This window comes from Vanessa atalanta, chromosome 12 (assembly GCF_905147765.1).
Source record: "Vanessa atalanta chromosome 12, ilVanAtal1.2, whole genome shotgun sequence".
Lineage (NCBI taxonomy): Eukaryota > Metazoa > Arthropoda > Insecta > Lepidoptera > Nymphalidae > Vanessa > Vanessa atalanta.
Window position 1 is genome coordinate 10,161,372 of NC_061882.1, and position 22,913 is coordinate 10,184,284.

At 30.9% G+C, this 22,913-nt stretch overlaps 1 protein-coding gene across 4 annotated transcripts in view; it reads left to right on the top strand.

Moving 5' to 3' along the window:
* LOC125067773 (organic cation transporter protein-like) overlaps positions 1 to 15,153 on the top strand; it is a 31,772-nt gene extending 16,619 nt beyond the window's left edge. The window contains exons 1-7 of one of the 4 annotated variants that reach the window (XM_047676530.1): positions 4,966 to 5,047; positions 5,486 to 5,662; positions 8,123 to 8,336; positions 9,278 to 9,533; positions 10,122 to 10,742; positions 12,925 to 13,103; positions 14,526 to 15,153. In XM_047676530.1, coding sequence (XP_047532486.1) covers positions 5,502 to 5,662; positions 8,123 to 8,336; positions 9,278 to 9,533; positions 10,122 to 10,742; positions 12,925 to 13,103; positions 14,526 to 14,690 — 1,596 coding nt within the window. In that variant the 5' untranslated portion in view covers positions 4,966 to 5,047; positions 5,486 to 5,501 and the 3' untranslated portion in view covers positions 14,691 to 15,153. Of the gene's footprint in view, positions 1 to 4,965; positions 5,048 to 5,170; positions 5,386 to 5,485; positions 5,663 to 8,122; positions 8,337 to 9,277; positions 9,534 to 10,121; positions 10,743 to 12,924; positions 13,104 to 14,525 lie in introns of those variants that run through there. The other 3 variants (XM_047676528.1, XM_047676527.1, XM_047676529.1) reach the window with 3 other exon arrangements.
* The last annotated feature ends 7,760 nt before the right edge of the window (positions 15,154 to 22,913 follow it).

The following is a 22,913-nucleotide window of genomic DNA, read 5'->3' on the forward strand; positions in this document are numbered from 1 at the left end:
ATTTATTGTATGATCTATACTGCGAGTTTGCGTACGTGATTACCGAATATGGGTGTAAATGATGAGTTAATGTTATAAAATAAAATTAATGTTATTGTATTTGTTAGTGATTATTAAATTTTGACATCGTTTGACCGATTCTAGTTGTCGCCCGTGGTTTCGCTCGTGAGGGTAGTCGTCAAATACTCAGCTTAAAATCCCATGTCCTTCCTTGGAGTTCAAGCTAATAACCGAAATTTCATCACATTTGGTTCAGTGAATTGACTGTAAAATATCAATAGACATACAGACAGAGTTACTTTCGCATTTATAATATTGGTAACTTGTTTTAAGCTATTATTTTAATTCATTCGGAATTAAAAAAAAATCATAATCATATCATTAATTATTATCCAACGTTATTAAGTCACTTCGTCGTGTCTAATATTTAATACGCATATTATATGTCGTAAGCAACTTCCGTTCCGTTCTCCTACAATATATTAAGATGATCTTCAAAGAAATTTAAGACCATCGCCTTCGATATATCCAGCATTGTGTGCTCACCGCCAAGACGTGTAGCGAGTTTTGATTGAATTAGATAAGTTGTTCAGACTATGTGAATAGAATAAAAACGATAAATCATATAACATGGCACATATATCATTACTTATGAAGATTTTGTTTGAATTGTTGTTGAACATTGAAAGAACTATTAAACTATATTTTAATTTTATACAAAAATATAATTATTTCAAATGAAGATTGAAAGATAGATAGTCAAGTTTCGGGAGGTTCAATTGAACTTTTTAAAAATTATTAAAATTTATTTAAAAATTAAATTGAATTTTAAAAAGGAATTAAAACTTAATTATAAATTGAATACATGTGAGAGAATTGGATGCCAATCATGTAATGATTGGTTACGCTTAAAACTATACGATGTTAAATTTAAGGAATCAACAAGTTATTGGAAACTCACGGGTGGTTTGGTTCCCGGAGATTCCTTAGTTGGCAGAAACGGTGTACTGCGCAACATAACTAGATAATAAGCAGTTTTATTTCACTTATCTTTTTATTTACGTAAACAAAAACAATTGTAATTTTTTTTATCTTTAATATCTTATTTGAATATTATAGTTGTTTATAACGAGGCTTTCGTATTGTGGCACCTTTACTGGTGGCTTATTTATGTTGTAATGTATACTTCATATTATAAATCTGAAGAATTGTTTGTTTAAATGCTTTAATATTTATATAATTAAGACTCTACCAGCACAATTACAAATAAAACTGTTTGCGTTAATTAGTAATTTATTAAGAAATATTATATACTACGTTTTTTTATTGCATGCTTAGTGGACTATCAAATGGGCCACCTGATGGTAAGTGAGAATACCTCCCATATAAGTAAATTTGGCACTGTAAGAAGTTTTTACTATTCTTTACATCGTCTATGTGCCACTAACTTTGGGAACTGAGATGTTATGTCCCTTGGGCCTGTAGTTACACTGGCTTACTAGCTTGAAACCCAACCATAAGAAGTATTGCTTGGCGGAAGAATATTTTATAAGTGGGCGGTACATACCCAGACGGGCTTGCACAAAGCCCTACTTGACAATTCTGCCACACATATGTGTTCCACCAACTCGCTTTGGAGCACCGTGGTGGAATATGCTCCGTCCTTCTCCTCAAAAAGGGAGAAGAGGCGTTAGCCCAGCAGTGGAAAATTTGCAGGCTTGTCAAGCAAACATCAAATATATAATATAATGTGCTTGTATGTTTGTCACACTTAATTTGAATTCTACATGCGTCGATTATATAACGTAGATTAAAAAAAAAAACATTAGATTGTATTTAATTTTATGTATCGTTTTCCTGTACGGATTATAGTTAGCATATAAATTAATAATTAATTAACACAAAAATAGTTTGGATACGACATTTTTTTCCCCCACTTAACCATATTTGAGTGCAAAGAGTGCGCAGCGTTCAGCCATACATGGCAATTATAACAGACATCATCAATGAATATAATAGTCGCCGTTAATAATACGTTACATATACGTTATGACTTATCTACTAAATAAATTATAATTATGACAAAAAGTTTAATTAGCATTTTATTTAAAAATCTTTATCGTTGAGCATGCGTATACTATAAATGGAATATGTACAATCTGTTGTCACAATTAAATTAAATTCGTCACGCTGTATATTATTCATTCGTATACATTAGACACGACCTTCGACGGAAAACCTTGATTATGTCGAAAATCTATTGGTCTGTGAACTATGTTAATAAAGAAAAACAAGTGCAAGTGTAATTTCATTACCGAATAACGTACTTTTTAATAAAAAAATTTTCGTAAAATTTATATGTAAACACGAACATAATATAAAGTAAGTTACAAAGTTGACTGGACACTTTAAAAAAAAAACTGATGACGATATTAAAATTACTGATCGAACTACGGCGACAATCCGAAACGACTGGAGAGTATTCTAGCATATTACTGAGCTATTACGAGTATTTGCCTACCAAAGAATAGGTGTGTAACTGTACCAGCTTAAATATTAAAAAAAAACTTAAGTACACTTAACCGTATGTTTGGATACGCAAGTTTGATGAGTGATTATTTCAGCTAGTTAAGGGTTTTCTGGTTCCACATTTGATTGACGGAAAGTTTTTATGTTTTTATCACATTTAATAGAAATTTTGTAAAGTATATTAATTTTGTGAACAAAATAGAATGTAATAATAAATACAGTTGCCAAAATTATGAGTTCCAGATTTATTTAATCGTTGTAAACTTTCTCATTCAACTTGACAATCGTATGATACATATTCATCTCATTTTATTGTTTAAGTGGTAGCTCTTTTCACAGACTTTATGTCGTTTTACTGTAATAAAAAAATCGTTCTCTTCTCGCACTTTAGCCTACCCTATAAAGTTCCAATTTAACGACCGTAAATATAATTTTATTCCACTTGTATTCCGCTTTTATTGTAACCCTGAATTTAATTTAATTAAAACTTAATTAAGTGTTTATTATTCTAAATTTGCTTCGGAGTCGATGTCATTGTTTTGTTCTCTTAAATTTGGGCACTTTATAGATGAACAAATACAGCTAAACATACAACCAAACTGCAATATGTCTTAATACCGAGACCGCGACCACACCCAATAACTCAGTTCGATATATACTTTATATTAATTACATAGTATCACAGACGAGAATTAAAAATTACTTTCCAAAACAAATAACTGTCTAAATTTTTATAAACAACATAAATTACTTTAAATTATTAATAACGAAATCAAAAAATCAACTAAAACGTTAAATAACTTATAACATAATATAATAACTGTATGTTTCGGACATACAGTTATTATCCAACTTCGCGCCAAAAAATAAACCCGATTATCTGTGACAGGTGATCGCACCCTTTTTTTTTTAAATGTATTACGACAAGGTATTGCTACATTAGGCTGTAAAAATTAATTATGAAAATGCGTGTGATTTTTATTACTTGATTTTCATACATGATATATAAGTTTAATTGTATTTTTATTATCTATAATAAAATAAGTGATTTCATTTGATTTAATTTACTTGTTTTTCTAGGTAATTTTTACATTGAATTGAATCATGTTATTCAAAAGTACTTGTAATAGAGCCTTGAATAAAGTATATTTAATTTTTTAATTTATACCACTGTTAAGCACGATTTTATTATTCTAAAACAAATTAAACACGAGAAATAGTGTTACAAGTCCGATGAGATTTTTTACTTAACAAAACTCTATAAAAGTGTTATCTGTGCCTTTCATTTCTCTTCCTGTAATGTTTATCTTTGATGCGGCGGCACATTTTTATTTCTAGGCAGCACATAACTTCATCACATCACATAATTAAAAAAATATATATATGAAATTCGCAAACTTCCATTCATCTAGAGCTCAATGGACGCTCACCCGCGTAAGATTAAAAGGTCAATTGAAGAATTGAACTAGTAATTACTTGAACTAGTTAACTCCTTAATCTTAATTACTATTATTACATAATTAAGGTCTTGTAAACTATGAACTAAGAGTGAATATTGCAATGTCACTTACTGAGATAGTTCCTTCTGTCAATTAATCAAAGGCAAATCCTTTAAAAATCCTTTATTCAATAATAGCTTACTTATTATCAAATTGAAACTACATGAGAAGAACCGGCTAAATAATGAAAATTCAATAAAACAATTACAACGACAAAAAAATATAGTTATCTCCTTTCATAATGTATTGTGTGCGATTATAAGTATCGTTCTTTGTGTAATCCATTCTTGCCTTTGGCAATTGGTGACGGATTTTGATACCGTCAAACATGAATACTTCGTGTTCGGATATCCGTAATAGCATATTTAATGACTTTGACTAATACTGGATTACTTGGATTGAATATTGATATCGTGATATACCTTTTTAAAAGTTAATAAAGCATATACTATCTTAATTTATATATGGAAGTATATGAATTATATGGAAGTACCTAAAGCTGTACCGTCTTACATCTTTGCAAACATAATTTAGTAAAATATGCTACCTACATATACTTACCAATTATAATTACCAAATACTATTTGTAGTTTTTTTTTAATTTCCTAAATTTGATTTAATTTCTTGTTTTTTTTTTTTTTAATTAGTAAAACAAGAATTACCATAGAAAATAAATTGAACAGGATCATAATGCGAATACAAGACGTGTCATTAAAAAAGTATTACATAAAAAAATGAGGACAGAATATTTATATTACTAAACATTAAAATAATTAAAATATAAAGCGAGCAAAAACACAGGAAGCGCCATATTAAAAAAAAAATAAAGATAATACACGATTATAAATTAGATTAATAAAAGATAAACATAAAATAAAAAAGTCACGTTCTATGAATAAAACTTATTTAAATTTAAATTTTTATCTCAGTCATAGTTGAAATGTGAGTCTTTGTATCTCAGATTGAATTACACACCTACGACCAAGTTATTTACTAATAAGCTATATTTTAACAAATTTGTATGTACTACCTATTTTATTTATCATTGTGATCCTAGACGACCTAGTGATTAAAACACGTAAACCTTAAATTAGGATAGTGAAATCAAACCCGAATAGTATTAAATTTTCATGTGTTTAATTTGTGCTTATAATTTGTATTGTGTTCGGCGTCGGAGGAAAACATCGTATTTCCACCAGTCCCTATTGGAGCGGTGTGATGGAATAAGCACCAAACCTTCTCCTCAAAAGGGAACGCCTTGGCCCAATAATGGGACATTTACAGGCTCACTTTGTTTGCCTAAAATAATTATATATGTAAACATATTATCACAGCTACGTAATACTATATGCAGTATGTATGTGTACCAAAACCGCGACCGCAAACAACATATTCATTACCGCTATCGGATTCCAACGAACAGAAACCACCGAAATAATCCAACGATACATTTACAGAAAATCCACCAAAGAAATGGAACAGAGGAAAGAAATCAATCTAGACTCGGTCCTCGAAAGCCTGAGACCGTACGGACGTTACAATCTATTGAATTTCGTCCTGCTACTGTTCCCGGTACTATTGAGCAGTTTCTACGAATGTGGATTCATCTTCGAAGCGCAGGAACAGACGTACAGGTAATTACTTTACTAATACTATTAATACTTACATCCAATGGTTTTAAATACTTAAATATAAAAAAAAAAAGTTATTTATACACCTTATTGTATCTAGAACTTATATTGTTTTCATTTCGAGTCTGTAGTTAAAAGTCCATGATTTATTTTTTATTATGGCAACATTCTAAACAGCCAGTCCCATAATAAGATTTATAAATAAAAAATATAACTTAAAACTGAAAACTCATATGGATTGTTAAATAATAAACTAAAGCAATCTAAGTAAAAGCCGAGACTGTTCGATTGATAGAATACGTGGTTCTCCGTCAAAGATCTCAGGGTTAAACCAAACAGGGTTAAAAAAGCCCCATTTGAAATGATGAGGAAACCTGCATTTGTCCACTACAAACCTGCTTATGGAGTGAGAAGGCGTTACCAGAGGGCTATTGCTGTTAACTTTAAAACTACAAATACGATTACTTTTACTACTGTTGAGCCAATTAAGCAAACCACATACGAACAAAACTAATAAACTCTTACAATGTAATAAAAATGCCAATAAATTAATAATAAAATGTGCTAAATCGCTTTACATACACTCAAAAATGATCTGTATTCGTTTTACCATAAAGTTAATTTTTAAATAACAAGTTTTACATAGTACAAAATCATTTTGTGTTTAGTTCAAGGCGATACCTGACTATTTATTACGTATTTTCGATGACCATTCGAGTTACGTATACATTAGCGTTAAATATGTCAATTGATTACTTACTTCACTGATTACGATGTAACGATTTTGATATTTCTTAGTAAAACTTAAATGTATAAGTTAAATTTAGTTTTATATCAGATAAAATCTGATTTTATCTGATACCAATATTGGAACACTAACACTCTTCGCTACACGGTGAACAAAAGTACGGTAATTTCATCTCGATTTATTTATATAACGTGTTTTAATTAATAATAAATTAGATATAGATAATTTATCAAAATTAGTACACTTTGTAGTCAAGAAAGTACTATTTATTAGCGCTGGGTAGGCTACAAGTAGTAATAGTTTGTGGCATGTAGCATTACTTTTTTTATAAAATAAATAGGCAAACGAGCCACCTTGTGGTAACCACCACCACCATCCACAGACTTTGCAACCGTAAGAAATATTAACAATTACTTACAATACCAAAGCACCAGAGACTTTGGGAAGTAAAGTGTTACATCCCTCGTGCCTATAGCTGCGCTGGCTCGATACTAATAATATTGTTCAGCCTATTCCAAGCACATGAAGATGAAGATAAAAGAAGTTTGACTTTGAATTACCGTGATATCATTGGTCGACATCTTGAATAAGCTATGCTAGTCAATCAATAATAATATATTTGCGAAGGTGTGGAGTTTTGAATGTCATCCATGTTGTACTTTGGAAGTAAACTTAAATTTGAATTGATGAGTACCTTAGTGGAATAGTTTTGCTTTATAAATAAAAACATATTAATCAAGAACTGATTGTAATGCAAAATATAGCAGATCTGTTAGAAAATCGCATGGAATATAAAAATCTAAGATTTGTTTATCATAAATAATAAAGTTTAAGTAGTTTTTTGGTAGTTTTTAGTCAATCCGTATCATCGTCATTTTGTTACCATATAATTCGGTAAAGCTACTAAGCTACATTTGTACCCGTACGAATTCGAAGAAATCAATTTTTAAGTATAAATAACTATGACTTAAAGATCAACGGGGCAATTATAAAGTAATCCGATGCTCACGTTTCGATTAAAGCCGATATTCTAATAACAGATGATTAATCTTGACTACAAGCTATCTGATAAACATATCAGTGAGGCAATAATGTTATCAGCGAGACGCATGCTCAGAAAATCAATAGATGAAGATACCTATTGTGTTCGGATTACTTTATATTGTACAATTACAATTGTTACATCATGTATTGTCCTTTGTTTACGAATTCACTCGCTGTATACGGACTTTATGTATGGTATAAATTACAACTAAATAATGGCCCGTAAATTTCTCAATGTTCCGCGAAGGTTTCCTCTTAAAGAGGTTTATTGGTGGATGTGTAATTGGCAAAATTTAACACGACACCTACATGTGGCCAATTCTAATAACTTATAACGGTTATGAATGTTTCCGATTATATTCCGATCGAATTTCGATCGAACAGCGACTGCGACGATTCGTTTCGAGTCGTTTGCAATTAAGTGACAATTTTTTAGCAGAATTAATGCCCTGGTTTTTCCACTATGTTTTATTGTTAACTTACAATACTTTATTTGACGTAGACATGTAATGTCCGTGATATAATGTATAATAACCAGCAATTGTTGAGAAATGATGAAAAATAAATCAAATTCATGTATCGTAAATAAGCATCGGTTTCGATCGTAATAAAAAAGGCAAATCATTATTGAATTATCACTCTAAACTAACCATAAATATTTTCTCTCGCAGATGCAAAGTTTTCGGCTGTGATGGAAGATACAATGACACTTCTTGGGTTGATTACGCCATACCGAAAAATAAAGAAAGGGATCGACCGGATTCCTGCAAAAGATACGTGCCGTTAAACGTCACGGAATTCCAATGTACGCCTGAACAGTTCTCCAATGAGACCATGCCTTGTGATGCCTATGTTTATGAACAGAGTCAGTCTCTCGTTGAAGAGGTAATTTGGTTAACCAACAATTGAAAACGATGCTTAAAACTTTCTATTTCTTTATAAATTTAATATAGGAAGTGAGACGGGTAATTGGGCCCGTCTTTTAGTGATCACCACCACTATGCATTGAAGAGAAATATTAATCATTGCATTCAACGTCAATGTACTAAGAAACGAGGAAACTAAGCTATTACGCCCTTTATACCAATAATTAATCCACCAATGCATACAATGCTGTTTGGCGGTACAGTCATTGATGTGTGAATACGTACCTAGACAGACTTGGACAATGTTCTATCGCCAATGTCCTAGTAAATGTACATTCATTATATTTTTATTAATTTCATGTAGTATGTCAAGCTTGTATAATAACAAGAACTATAAAGACTGAGCATTTTAATTTATTTACTTGCGTCGTAGGACTTTGTGCAAGTCAGTCGAGGAAGGTACTACCCACTCATCAAATATTCCCCAAACAGCAATACTTAGTATGATTGTGTTTTGGTTTGAAGGACGAGTGAGCCAGTCAGGCATAAGGGACATAACATCTTTTCTCGCAAGGTTTGGAGCACATCGGTGTTGTGAGAAGTTTTTTCTATTTCTCACAGCGCCAATGTCTATGGGCGGTGATTACCACTTACCACCAAGTGGTCCATTAGCCCATCTTTACGTATTTCATCCAAAAACAACAACGATTGAAATAAAAGGAAATTTTTATATTTCTAAACCTTACTTTTTACAGTAAAACTTCCAATCAATGGAATGGAGACTCTTTTAGTTCAATTTGAAACCAACCCGTTATAATTAGATACCACATTAATTATTACAATGATAATATTTAAATTTTTAATTTAATTTAATTTAATTAAACAAACGAAATCTTTTTTTGGAATAATATGTAAACATAACATACCGATTCTATAATTTAGAAATATTTTTATTTTCAGTTTAATTTAGGTTGTCAGGAATGGAAAAGGGCGCTTGTAGGCACGGTGCACAATTCCGGCATGTTCGCAGCGATGCTTGTGACCGGAGCGATATCTGACAGATTCGGCCGTAGAGTTGCTGTGGGTATGGCGGCCACGGCTAGTTTCATATTCGGCATAGCAAGGGCATTTGCTCCAGGATATCTGTCATATTTGACCTTGCACTTCTTGGAAGCTGGATTTGGCGGTGGATTATACCCATCCGCATACGTTTTTGGTAAGCGTTACTTTTTACTATTAAAATGCTTTTCGTGATACTAAAACCGTGTACTATTTTAATATTAGATTAAACATAATTTTAATGTTTCCAATGTTATGGTATTACATATATTTGTCAGCTAATCTACCTAATTAATCTTTGGTGCTATTTCTGTGTTATTTGTGACAAACTGCACCCTCGCGTGTTGTAGCTTGTATAGGTACTAAATTGTTTTAATTTAATTCTGATTCTTATCTATTATAATATAATTAAATAATGACCAAAACATGTGTGGTTTACCCTGTTTACTAAGTATTTTATATTACACTAACTTGTTGAAAGCGACTTTGTTAAAGTAAAGGCCACGCTATTATTTTATCAAAGAAATAATATGATACGTCAAATCTCGATATATACTATCATCACGTGCAAAACTCTCCGTAAGAGTTGATTTTTAAATAGTATTCATTTTATCTAAGCCTATATTTAATCAATTGTCACGTTTAAACTAACTTTTATCTCCTCGTTTCGTCCTTTAAGGGTTTTGTTTAAACTTAGACATATACATTTTTTAAGACTTATATTAATAGAATTTCTCCTTTACAGCGGTAGAGCTGGTCGGTCTAAAGCAACGGGTGATTGTCTCAGCCATGTGCAACATGACATTCGTCGTCGGCGTCGTTCTGATCGCCATGCTGGCCTGGTTCGTCAACAACTGGAGAACCTACATCCTCATTCTGTACAGCCCCGCAATCATCGTTGGAATTTACGTCTGGTTCATGAATGAAAGCGCAAGATGGCTGCTCAGCAAAGGGAAAAAAGACCAAGCGATCAGAACATTAAAGCGAGCCGCAAAAATAAATAATTTAGATCCTCGCAATTTAGAATTAGATGCACTAAGTGATCCTTTACTTAAATCAGACAATCAGACAGTTGACAAGAAATCTCAGTTCTCAAAAGCGATTCGTTCGAGTATTATTTGGAAGAGATTATTGATATGTTCGTTTCTGTGGTTAACATGTTCGTTGGTTTATTACGGGCTTTCGATAAATTCGGTGTCTTTGAGTGGTAATAAATACGTGAGCTTCATGTTGGTGGTGCTGGTGGAAATACCTGCGTACATTGTGGTTGTTATTGTGTTGGATAAATACGGTCGGAAGAAAACAATGATTACTACATATTTGACGTGCGCCGCAACGAGCTTGCTGTTTGCATTTTTGCCGAGATGTGAGTATGATTTTGATTTCAATCTAAAATTAATTCTTTGTTAAATCGTAACAATTTAGTAAATTTCAATCAAGAATCCTCTTTAATTCTCTGCACATCTACGGCTGGAGCTGACGTGTAGCCATCGTCCCATAATGACTGGGACAAAAATTGGCTTACTCTATTAATATATAAGATTGTTGTGATCCAATTTAAGGGCGAATGATTCAATGCAACTGCAGGCACAGAGGACATAACATCTTCGTTCCTATGTAATGTTGTCTTAGATTTTCGCGATTATTACACATTGAAATAAAACTAGTTTTTAACGGATTTAATCGCGTATATTAATTATTTTATTTTAACATCCCGACGTTTCGAGCACTTTGCAGTGTTCGTGGTCACGGGCAGACTGAAATAAAACTAGTTTTTAACGGATTTAATCGCGTATATTAATTATTTTATTTTAACCCAGGGCAGGCTTAATTCAATCTTCGTTCCCATGGTTGGTGGCGCATTGATGACGTAAGAAATGGTTAATATTTCTAACAATACTGTCTGTCTGTTGCAATACTGTTGATGGTGACCTTTTCCCGTGGCCAGTCTGCCCACCTATAAATAAAAAAAATCTTAACTTATATAGTTTCTTCTATACATCATTTTGATATAGTTCTTCTATCTATGCATGTTTCCAAAACATAGATAAAAACGATAAATCGTTTAGATAGGTTAAAATAATAGGAAATGTTCCTGCACGTGCACGTGGATAAATTACAAACATTAGCGTAAAGAATGAAAATAGTGAAACGTCACGTCGACAAAAAATACTTACAATAGCAATTATTCAAGTATTTATTTACTACGCATTTAAAAGTTGTATTTAAGTACGTTATTGAGACTGCAAATCTATTAATTTTGAAAATAATTATGCTTTCTTATCGTGTTTTTCATAATTGCTTAATTATGTGGTGGCAAACGTTACTACAATAAAAAAACTGCCTTCTAAAACTGAAATTTCAGTTAACAGTTCGATCTCACAAATTTTCAAATAATTAATAAATTTTATTATTACTAGTATTGCCCATTGGACAAAATCCGACCATCATAATGTGGATTATTGTCGAGTTCAGGAATTTATAGAAAGTCTTATGTATACAGATATATATAATTTAGTCTATTAAACTGATATGCAAAATTAATAATAAATAAATATTCTAACCGGTTTTTTTTCTTTTTTTATCACTAGTATCAAATATTGTTTAACCATAAAAAAGTAAGGTGAAAAACAGTGGAGTTGGTTCATATAATATCATTAGGTATTAATCTAAATATATTCGTCTTGGTTCAAAAAAATAACAACAACATATGGTTTATATAATAAATAACAATACGTCTTATAAATTAATAATGTCTTATATAACATTATAATATAAGAGGAACCTTAATAGATAAATAAATAATATAAATACAGTTATTATAAAATAATAACAATATATATGTATAATAAATCTTAGTTTAATTGTCGAACAACTGTTGTATATTTTGATAATCCACGAATTCATTAATGCCGTTTCAATATACCAATTTTAATGAATTTTTAAGTAATGTGGTAGTGTTTGTAATATTTTTTATTAAATAATAAATTATAATGGTATCACTCTGATTCAATCTATAACACATTTAAAGACGTCAATGACCCACATTTTTATTTCGTAATGGAAAAACACGTGTAATATTCAGTACGTTACAATTATATGTCAAAGTGACTTCCGAACTATGTAACGTATGTAAAGTAAAAATAAAAAAACGAAATAGGTTGTTTTTGTAAACTACTTTCAGTAGAATTAATGTCGTTTTAATTTTGTTTTTTTTTTTTGGAACTCCATTAGTTTAACGTATTTATTTGTATTCAGAAATAAATAATTTGTTCGATTACTGTAAAATTTAATACACAAATAGACTTCTGCCGTGTGTCAAATAGCAGAAATACTAAGATAATTCCATAGACAATTATTACATTTTTTTATTTTTACTCCATTGGGCCATATACCTAACAATTGAAACTTAGCAAAAACGTTCAACAATTTGATACAAGTATCGCAAAACTTTGTGTCAAATATCAACCAACCGTTGAAGATTCTTATCTTAAAATAAAGGTACATATAAATAATATTTTCTTTTAACAATTATTTTATTCTTACAGCGGATTGGTGGTCCATCCCGCTATATCTCATTGGCAAGTGGAGCGTCACTCTCACGTACAGCTCCGTGTACATCTACGTGTCTGAAGTGTTCCCGACCAACATGAGGCAGACCCTTATCAGCGTGTGCTCGACGGCTGGAAGAATCGGATCACTGATTGCACCGTTGACGCCATTACTGGTAAAATTATTATTATCTCGACAAATTATTTAAATATAGAATGCATTTTTAAATCAAAAAAGGAAAACGAATGTTGTTCTTTTGATGCGCTATCATATTTTTATTATTTAAATATGGAATTCATTCTTAATTAAGAAAAAAAACCCGAATCGAATGTTTCATATTTTTAATTATGGAACACATTTCAAATTTTTGAACTTTTTATTCCCTTTGAAGTGGGAACTGTGATTTTTTAAACTACTGAAGAAAGACGTTGAAACAGAAATTATTAAACACATACTGATGTTTAACACAAGCCAATTGGATAGTTAAAACAGTACAGACATTTTTGCCATATGTATATCCAACTCTTAATGGAGCTCCCACTCAAATTTAACACAAGAGGAGACATTCGTTCAGTCGTGGTCTATTTATTGTTAATGTTTATTTTGATTGTAAATAAAGTTACGTTTTAATACCCCGAGAAACTCTGTCGATAACTAATGGCATGCGGGACGAATTCGCTTCACGCACTTACTCCGTAACATAAATAATTTTATTTTTGAATGAAATGTTATCAGCATTTAATTCAAAAATAAAAGAATTAATACTGCCATAATATGAAATGAAATTCAGGATATTTGTTTTATTTTTTTATATTCTAACTAGTATTAAAAATGCGTAATAGAGTTTGTTTATTTGTTTGTTACGTTTCTACGTCATAACCTGCAAAACCTAATGCAAAAGAAAGTTATTTGTTAATTAACTGCTGCAAGTTATTTGTACGGTGTATTTATATAAGTTGTATGTATCACTCTTGAAATTATTTAATAACGTTTTTCTCTTTATTGGTTAAGTTAAGAATTAAAGTAAAACAATACAGTAATGTAAAATAATGTTATAACAACGTTCCCGCTTCCAGCGTATCCAGAGGAGAGCTTAAATTTCCCGCCAATGTTTTCTTTTTTTTAATGTTGCCCGCTTCAAAAATCGTAGCGACAACACTAACATAAAAAGTTGTCATTGAAAATGTTGTCAGAGGGTCACAAAAATGATGACAGGTTACCTAACAGTATCGCGTTAAAAAATAGCATAACATCAACAAAACCGCCCTAGGTGGGCCAATAATTAAAGCGCGCATCTTAACCGATGATAGAGGTTCAAACACAAGCATTACTAAATTTTCATGAACTCAATTAGCGTTTATCATTCATCTCGTATATAGTGGGGAGAGAAAATCGTGAGGAAACTTGCAATGAAATTCTGTCACATGTGTATTCATTAATCTACATTGAAGCGGCGTAGTGGAAAACGCTCCAAAGCTACTCCTCGAGGGGAAAAGAGGATTTACTCCAGCATTAGGACATTTACGTTACTTTACTTTTTTAGTTTAAAACAAAACTGCAAACAGACGCTCAACTAATACATACAACTTTGTTGCAGTCGGTGTATCACAGATCGATGCCTACAGTCATATTCGGCGGCATGTGCTTCTTATCCAGTCTCTTGGTCATAATGTTACCAGAGACAAGAAACATGAGACTACCAGACACCATCGAAGAGGCGGAAGAACTATCTCGAATGAAAAGCAAAACTGATACGTCATAATTAATATAATGGTGCCTTTATAAGCATTTTGTATATTATATTAAGGCCGATAGCGTCCTTATAAATTGTATTTTTTATAAAAATTTTAGTAATATAAATCTCGATTACAAATTAACTATATTCTTTGCATTTTCTATTACCGTATAACAATTAAGAATGATAGACTTTAATTATTTAAAACATTATAAAAAAAAAAAAAAAACATTTAATTCAAATATCTAATGTATTAAGCTCGAGAGCTTAATAATTTGTCAAGCAAAAATTTTAAAAAATATAACATAAATAGTATTAATATCAAATTCACAAACTGAATGTATAATTATATAAACATGTTCAAAATCAAATAACACTTACCGAGTTACATTTCATAGTTTTTTTTTTTTTAATAAAGATCCTAAAATATAAGGCCACTACATAAAACTAAAATGTTTAGTTTAAGTACTTTAGTTACAAAGCGTATCTTTTTAATAAGTTTTTGAGTGGCATTTTTATGTTTTCTTTACGTTCCTCGTAAAACTGACAATGGTCACAGAAATATACCATTGTGTCACAATCTACCCTTTTATTAAGCATACATTGTTTCAACATTTAATAATGAATAACAATTATTCTTGAAACAATAGTTCCTGTATTATAACGTAAGTATATTAAACGTTATAGCTTTTACAGCGTTATAATACAAACTTCATACAATAAACGATTTATTATATTAATAAATTTATATGATATTCTCAAAAAAATTATTTCCATTACTCTTAATTATCATAAGTTAAAAAAAAGAAAGTGAAATTTGAACTTTATTGACACTGATGTAAGGTTCATTTTTAACATGTATAATTTTTAAACTTAGGTTATAACAATCAATTGTATGACTGTTGAACGATTTCATTAATCTCTCTCACTTGCTATATTATTTAAATGCCTACGTGATAAAAGATCAAATGACGTAAAAATATTTCTTGGCTTTCTAGCGGGCTGGATAAATGAAAAAAATATAGAATTATAAATTTATTCATAATTTCCAAATGTAACCTTTATATTAAACACAAGTATTATATTTACATATTAACAATAAGAACATAATTGCAATGGAATTTAGAATTAAATAATATAATTTGGGTATAAAGCGTATGAGTAAATGATTTCTAAAGCAAAGAGGTTTTATAGTACAGAATTTATACAAAGAGAAAAATGGGCAATTTTTAAAATACAGAATAATGTTTTTTAAGCTGGTAACCCTAAAATAATAATGTTAATGCTATGAAAATAGAAACTTATAATTATCTAGATTACATGTTTTAAATATATTTTTTTTATATTAAATAACAATGATAATTTACTACTTAACAACAAATCAATTTCAGCAAGTCCTATAATATTGAATTATTCAACTATTTGGCAGACATCATGTACACAATAAACAATACAAATCTTACAACAAATAATATCCAGTTTAAGAAGATCTTCCATTTTTGAAATTAAAAAAAATAAACGCATTTAATTATTAAGACATCTAATTAAAGTTAAATACTATGATTACAATTTTTTACAATAATATTTTTACATATAACCTTATTTACTGACTGATTATTTACTGACTTATTTACTGACTTGTTTTGAAAGAAAAAAAACTAAAGACTTAAAAAGCATGGTGCACTCTAAAATAACATTATTTTAAAAATTAAACAAAACTAAGTATATAGTATAAAATATAAATTTCTTTACCATGTAAATTGGTTCGAATTAAAAAAATATTTGAAATACTTTAATAAATAAGAATCATAAAACAGTATTTTTAGTAAATAAGCATATGTTTGTGTTGTCCAAATCAATGAGGCCAAAATATATTACAATGCAAAATATAAATCATGTCATAATTATTATTAACACAATTACATAATAGTAAAATTAAAGGTGGGCCGAAAATTTGTTTCGATAACGGTTTTAGGTGTGAATAAATGTAATCTAACTATCATTTCAGTTTAGCCGTATTATCGGCGATGGATCCGAACATTCTGCCTAAATACACTTTCATTATAAGGCTCCATATTTGTTTCGTGTTACCAATTCAACTTTCGACGCTAAGATGTTTGTGTTGTTATTTTAGAACAATTGTATTTAATTAAAGATATACATCTCTTTAGACGTATACTAAAAGGTAATGAAATATTCCAGTCAATACGGCCTCATGTACCTTCATTGTTATTTTTTAATTATCCTACGCAATTCAATAATTCTGTTGGTAGAATACATTTCGGCCCATCACTAATTTGAATTAAGAATTACAATAATATATCAGCTAGCAAGTGACTTGTAAGTCTTCTGTAAGGAGCTGTCTACTATAACGACTCATACCATGACCGCCATATCAACAGAAAGGAGACACAGATTACAATGGAACTAGAATGTATCAAGAGAGTATCACACCCGTACATAACATTTTATTGATAATATGGGTCCTGATCTTTCAGCTGTATAATACTATTATTTGTACTGAAAAATATGAGAGCATGTCCACTAGTTCGTTTCGTCATCAACCAATAGCGCCGCGTGCCACCCACTAAACGAATATCATCGTGGTATGATGGGCAGGCGCCTTTATTTGTTTAACGGTCGGATATGTTCGATGCATCTGTAAGAACCAGTAGACCGTTTTAATAATCAGTTAATGCGCTTATTGTATTAATAAACTCGTAATAAACCTTGACCCAACGTTTTTTTGTCCTCTATATATTTTAAATGACAACATTAAAATGTAATACTATAGATAAGAATGAAATATTTGTATCAATAAATAATATTTGCCTCGAACCTTGTAATTACCAATTAATCACATTACGCAGTATACACAATAAAATTTATATTAAATATAAATTGTTTTTTTTTTACCTGGCAATCTTCATCTAAAAAAAATTGTTTACCCTTCCATCCTCACTTTTTTAATTCCAACAAAAATATTCGAAATTTGAAAACAATAAATCATTGATAAAAATGCACTTAATCTAAGTTTATATATCAACATTGAGAAATCAAAAATAGTTACTGTACAAATTATGACCGCGTGGAATGGTGGCAAGAGTGCTAGTAGGATTTCCCCGTTCAATCGCAATTCCAATCTTCTAAACAAACAATGAACCAGCTCTGGTCACCAGAGGAGGCAATAAGGCGAAGTGTTAAACTTTTTCTAATTTTTTTTCTATTACTCTGAGATACAAGTGCTTCGACTGTAAATGGAAATAAAATTTACTTAATGAGTTTTTTTAATTCCTAGGATAAATTATTCACAAACCGAAATAATTCTACAATATATGTATTATGTTGTTGTATATGTCACCCGCTAAACCTGATTTCGAGAGTAGATTGTCCTAAGTGTGTCAGGATATACAAGTTTAGCCTAGTACAATCTAGTTTGGCCTAAATACTTAAGTAATACAAGATGCATATAACTAAAGTATTTAAATTAAAAAAGATTAATATATAAGGATTAAATTGTGCATTTAAATTACATAAAAAAAATTGTTATTTTAATGTGGGTAGTTTTTTACCTCTGTTTCTTTCCTCTAGGTTACCTGGAGACCGTTGCGTGCTGCTGCTCTAGTGCATCTTTCTTGATAAGGCGTTATAAGTTTATCCTTAAGTCTCGGGTATATACATGTGCGTATACATAATATTTTTATAAATATATTTTGTTACAAACATTCCGAATTGAGTCTCCAGCTCCAATATTATAAATAGACCGGACTATTCTTTTTTATAAAATAAAAGCAGATTAAATATCTGTAGCGTTACCTCAAAGTAACATACCATAATACTATGAAAATAACCAAAATGTACTAGACGAGCGTTATCAATATCAGTTAGTTGTCTAACTTTTCGAACCGTGTATGCTGCGGAGCTGAGTCTTCCTGTTAGCTACGGTAAATGAGGATTCCACTGCCGTTTAGAGTCTAATGTTTATTATTAAAAATGTATCGGCTACATCAAAACAGCCACCAAGACAATAATGTTGGCTCGTTTGTGTTAGTTCTTTTGTAGTGAAATACTATATAATTCATTATTACATTCAACTCTACATATAAGACATTTTCTGCCTCGCACAACGACTCTGTGGAACCAGCTTTCGTCGGCGGTTTTTCTGAACCGATATAACTTGGGAACCTTCAAGAAAAGAGCGTATTCATTCCCTAAAGAACGGCAACGCACGTGCAAGCCGGTGTTTCAAATGTCCATGGGTGGTGGTTATATATATAATCTAAGCTTAAAAAAATATGAAGAACTAAAACCATTAGACTTTTATTTGTGAATCTGTGACTATTGTCTTGTATTGTGATTTATCCGAATCCCTGACAAATAGCGTATGACAAATTCTGATTGCGAAAAATAACATTAATGATATTTGGACGATGTAATAATGGATGTATAATATATTTTTTTTTTTATGTTTACTTAATTTCATAAAGTTTCAAGTATTGTACTATATATTTTTCGATTTGAATTTGCAACATCTTTGTCAAAATAAAATAATTCAAGATTTCCATACATACTGATTTCGTACTCCATGATTCCATACTGATTCCATACAAAAGTTTACGAAAATTTTCAAAATTCCTTTATTAACATAAAACTAAAGTAAGAATACGGTTTCACGGAAAAGCAACGGCATCCTTTCCTATTAGAGAGAAGGTTTGGCACTTATTACACCGCAATCGTCCAATGTGCGTCGGATCTACATGAAGCTATTCATCTAAACCAAATTAAATACGTGAGAATTCAGCGTTGCTCTACGGATTAGTAACGACGGTCTTCGGCTGGGTTTCATGTACTGTATATTCAAACCAAAGCCATCATGCATTAGATGTGTACGACAAATTCTTAAATATCTTGCAAATAAAAAAATGGCAATTTCTTATCCCACGAGATATGAATACGTGTTAATATTTAACAAAGCTAAAGTAATCAGTTAAGTATGCAGAAGTGTCGTCACGGTGACGATCGTGCGTTAGAGGTATTCATCTTAAAGGCCACAATACATTATTCAAGTTTATTTGAATTTCATATCAACGTTCATGGAGCATTCCAGGAATATATGCAGCTCTACGTCACGTCGGTTTAAATTTAGAATAATAATCATAAGAATTTAAAAGTGTAAGTATAAATACGTTTTAGAAGTGGAAGTACAAATAAAAAATGAAAGGTTATTTGATTCGCTCGTATCGCTCGTAATTTCATGTCAATGACCATAATTAAAGGTCCAATTATATATGCAGCTGGACATCGATTATAGCATGATAGTTAGATTGATTTTAAGATATTGTTTTGATAAATTAGGTTCTCTTCAACACTCAAAGAATTTTTTTAAAGAGCACTATTTATAACGCCAACAATATTTTATGATTATTTCATAGAATCAGTCCTTTTACTTATTTAACTAATGAAAAAAGGTTTAATATAACATTACATGTATGATAAAACTCTTGGAGTCAATATTGCGTAATATTTATACAGCATAATGTATGAAATTAATTGTGTATAGTTTAATATGTACATCATTTTGAATGAGATAAAGAAACTTCTGATTTTATTCTCGTAATAATCGTATAAATAAATCGTAATTGAAATTGAACGTAAAGCTACTGCGCCGATTTAAACGTTTATTATTATTTATAAAGTATCCCTACGTAAATAGACCACCTAATGATAAGTATCACCGCTCATACACATTGCTGCTCTAAGAAATATTATATATACCTTACATCAGCAATGCGCCATCATCCTTGAGAAATAAGATGTCATCTCCCTTACGCCTGTAGCTACAGTGGTTCACTCACCCCTCAATCCCTAACAGAACCATTGCTATTTCACGAAAGATTATTTGATGAGTGGGTGTTACCTATCCAGACGGCCTTGAAAGAGCTCTACCACTAATTAAAAGATTTATATACATAGAGTCATACAGATATAATAATTCTAATTATTTATTGATAAAGTCTATTAATTTAAAATAAACTATATCAAATATAACATAATCCTAACTTCATCACAAGCTACCAATGTAAAATTGCTTTACATCGAGGAGTATATTAAGAATTGTTATGTGAGTTTTATTTTTGAAATACGAAATACATTTTCTTATTTTATTATACGGGAACAATTCTTTATTACTTGTTCAAGCACACACTTACCTCTTAACAACTTGTACTAAAGTGCTGAAACATTCCGACCAGAAAAAAAGTAGAAAAACTCATTTTCTCAATAAAACTCCGAGATAAGTTCGGCGGAGTGAGTTTTCTCTTCGATACCCACTATTTTTGCCGAACCGATTTAATTCTTTTATACAAGAACTTACAATAAAAGATAGAAATAAAAAAATACTCGGAAATTTTGTTAAAAGACATCTCTTCGGGGCTTTGTTAAGACTTTTTTACGTGAATATGCCCTAAAAAAATATAAATTGGTAAAGTATTAGCTTGTTAATGTCCCACTGTTGGGCATTGGTTTTATTCCTCTAGTAGAGAGGAGAAGATTTGGAGCGTATATCACCACGCTGCTCCAATGCTGGTCGGTAGCACATATCGAAGAATTCATCTATAATGAATTACCAATATGTATTATCAATTACATGAAATCTCAGAAATACTTAACCGGGTTTTAATCCGTAATTTTCTATTCACGCTCTAGTTTCTATTCCATCTCGATTATTTTTTTTTTATTAATACACGTATGTATAGACCACAACTAAATTGCTTCGTTAGTCTTGAGATATAAGCGGCAGAGATCGATATTCTGAGTTCAATACCCAAGTCGGGCCGATAGATTATTGGGTATTTCCGTCGAAAATTTCTCAGTAGTTGCCCGGAGTCTGAGCTTTGAGAGTGCCCACCTTGTCTGTCAGAACATCATATATACACCTTAAGATACTAGAACGTATCCCAACGATACAACAATTACATACAAGCAATAGTTAAATCTATATAAGTATCTTCTTCGGGTAATATTCCCTACTTATTTTTCTATACTACAAATAATTATGTTCTACATAAGTGTAATAACATATGGTATGCCTATTAACAAAAAAAAAGAAGATATATCCGTTACTTTTATCGTTATTTTTATAGAAGGAGGCAAGAAAATTATAGCGATTGAGAATAATTCATGTTTTGCCAACTGTGAGTTAAAAACAGGGCAAAATAATACCGACGTTTAGTCATTAAGGCTGATCGCACTGTTGCGTTTTTTCATTTTAATATAAAGTTTATTTTTCATTGTCTCTTCCCTTGCCATATACAATTCGTAAATTATAATCATGCAAACAGTAAATCATAAATAGGACTAGTAAATGTCCTTGTGAGCAACACCGATACGACGGTTTTTTTTACGGCGTCAAGGGTTTTCGAAGGAGACTCTTCTTCTTTAAGACCGTCTGTGGTATCGCCAATGGACCGAACGCGTTCGGCTTGGTCTTCCCACAGCACTGACACACTAGACTTAAAAGATAAAATTTGGCCTTAGTGCCATACATGGATTAGATGGAGGCCACGCGTTTCCTGTTTCAGATAGATTAGTATTAATAAAATTATTTAGTTCAAAGAATAAATACCAGTCGGCGGTTCACGTGTTGCTCAGTGTACAGTTCGCTTAAACTGCGTTTTGCAGTCTCATTTAAAACTGCAGGCGTATCTCCCGAAGTGTGAAACAACTACATGCAGATAACAAGGGGTACAATACATGGAAAAACATAATATAAAGCTTACAACAACAAAAACGTATTCCTGTTAATAACTTGTATAATAAATAAAAACACAAGTAACTAACGTTTTGTTCCATTTTTTTATTATGATAATGATAAATAACAATTACAATACGTTTTAAGCCTAAATATAAATTCATCGTTTTAAATAATATTCGCCTGTGAGATATTTTTTTTTCGGTAGGCTACAACGACTTAAAGACCAAAATAATTAACAATTTTAAAACCAAAATCAAATTAAATTTGACTCGAGCAGAGTTTACACCTTACAAATATTATTTAGTCGTTGTTTTAGATGTTAAACGGAAATGACGTATGTCCTGAATTAAACGAATGAATTTCCCCAATTTTTCGAGATCAACAATAAGTACATCCAATAAAAAAGGAAGGTACGAAATAAGTATCGAGGATGTTTGTTTGGGGTGTACCCCAAGGTTTTATTCCGGGTCATGAATTATTATTTATACTATGAACGT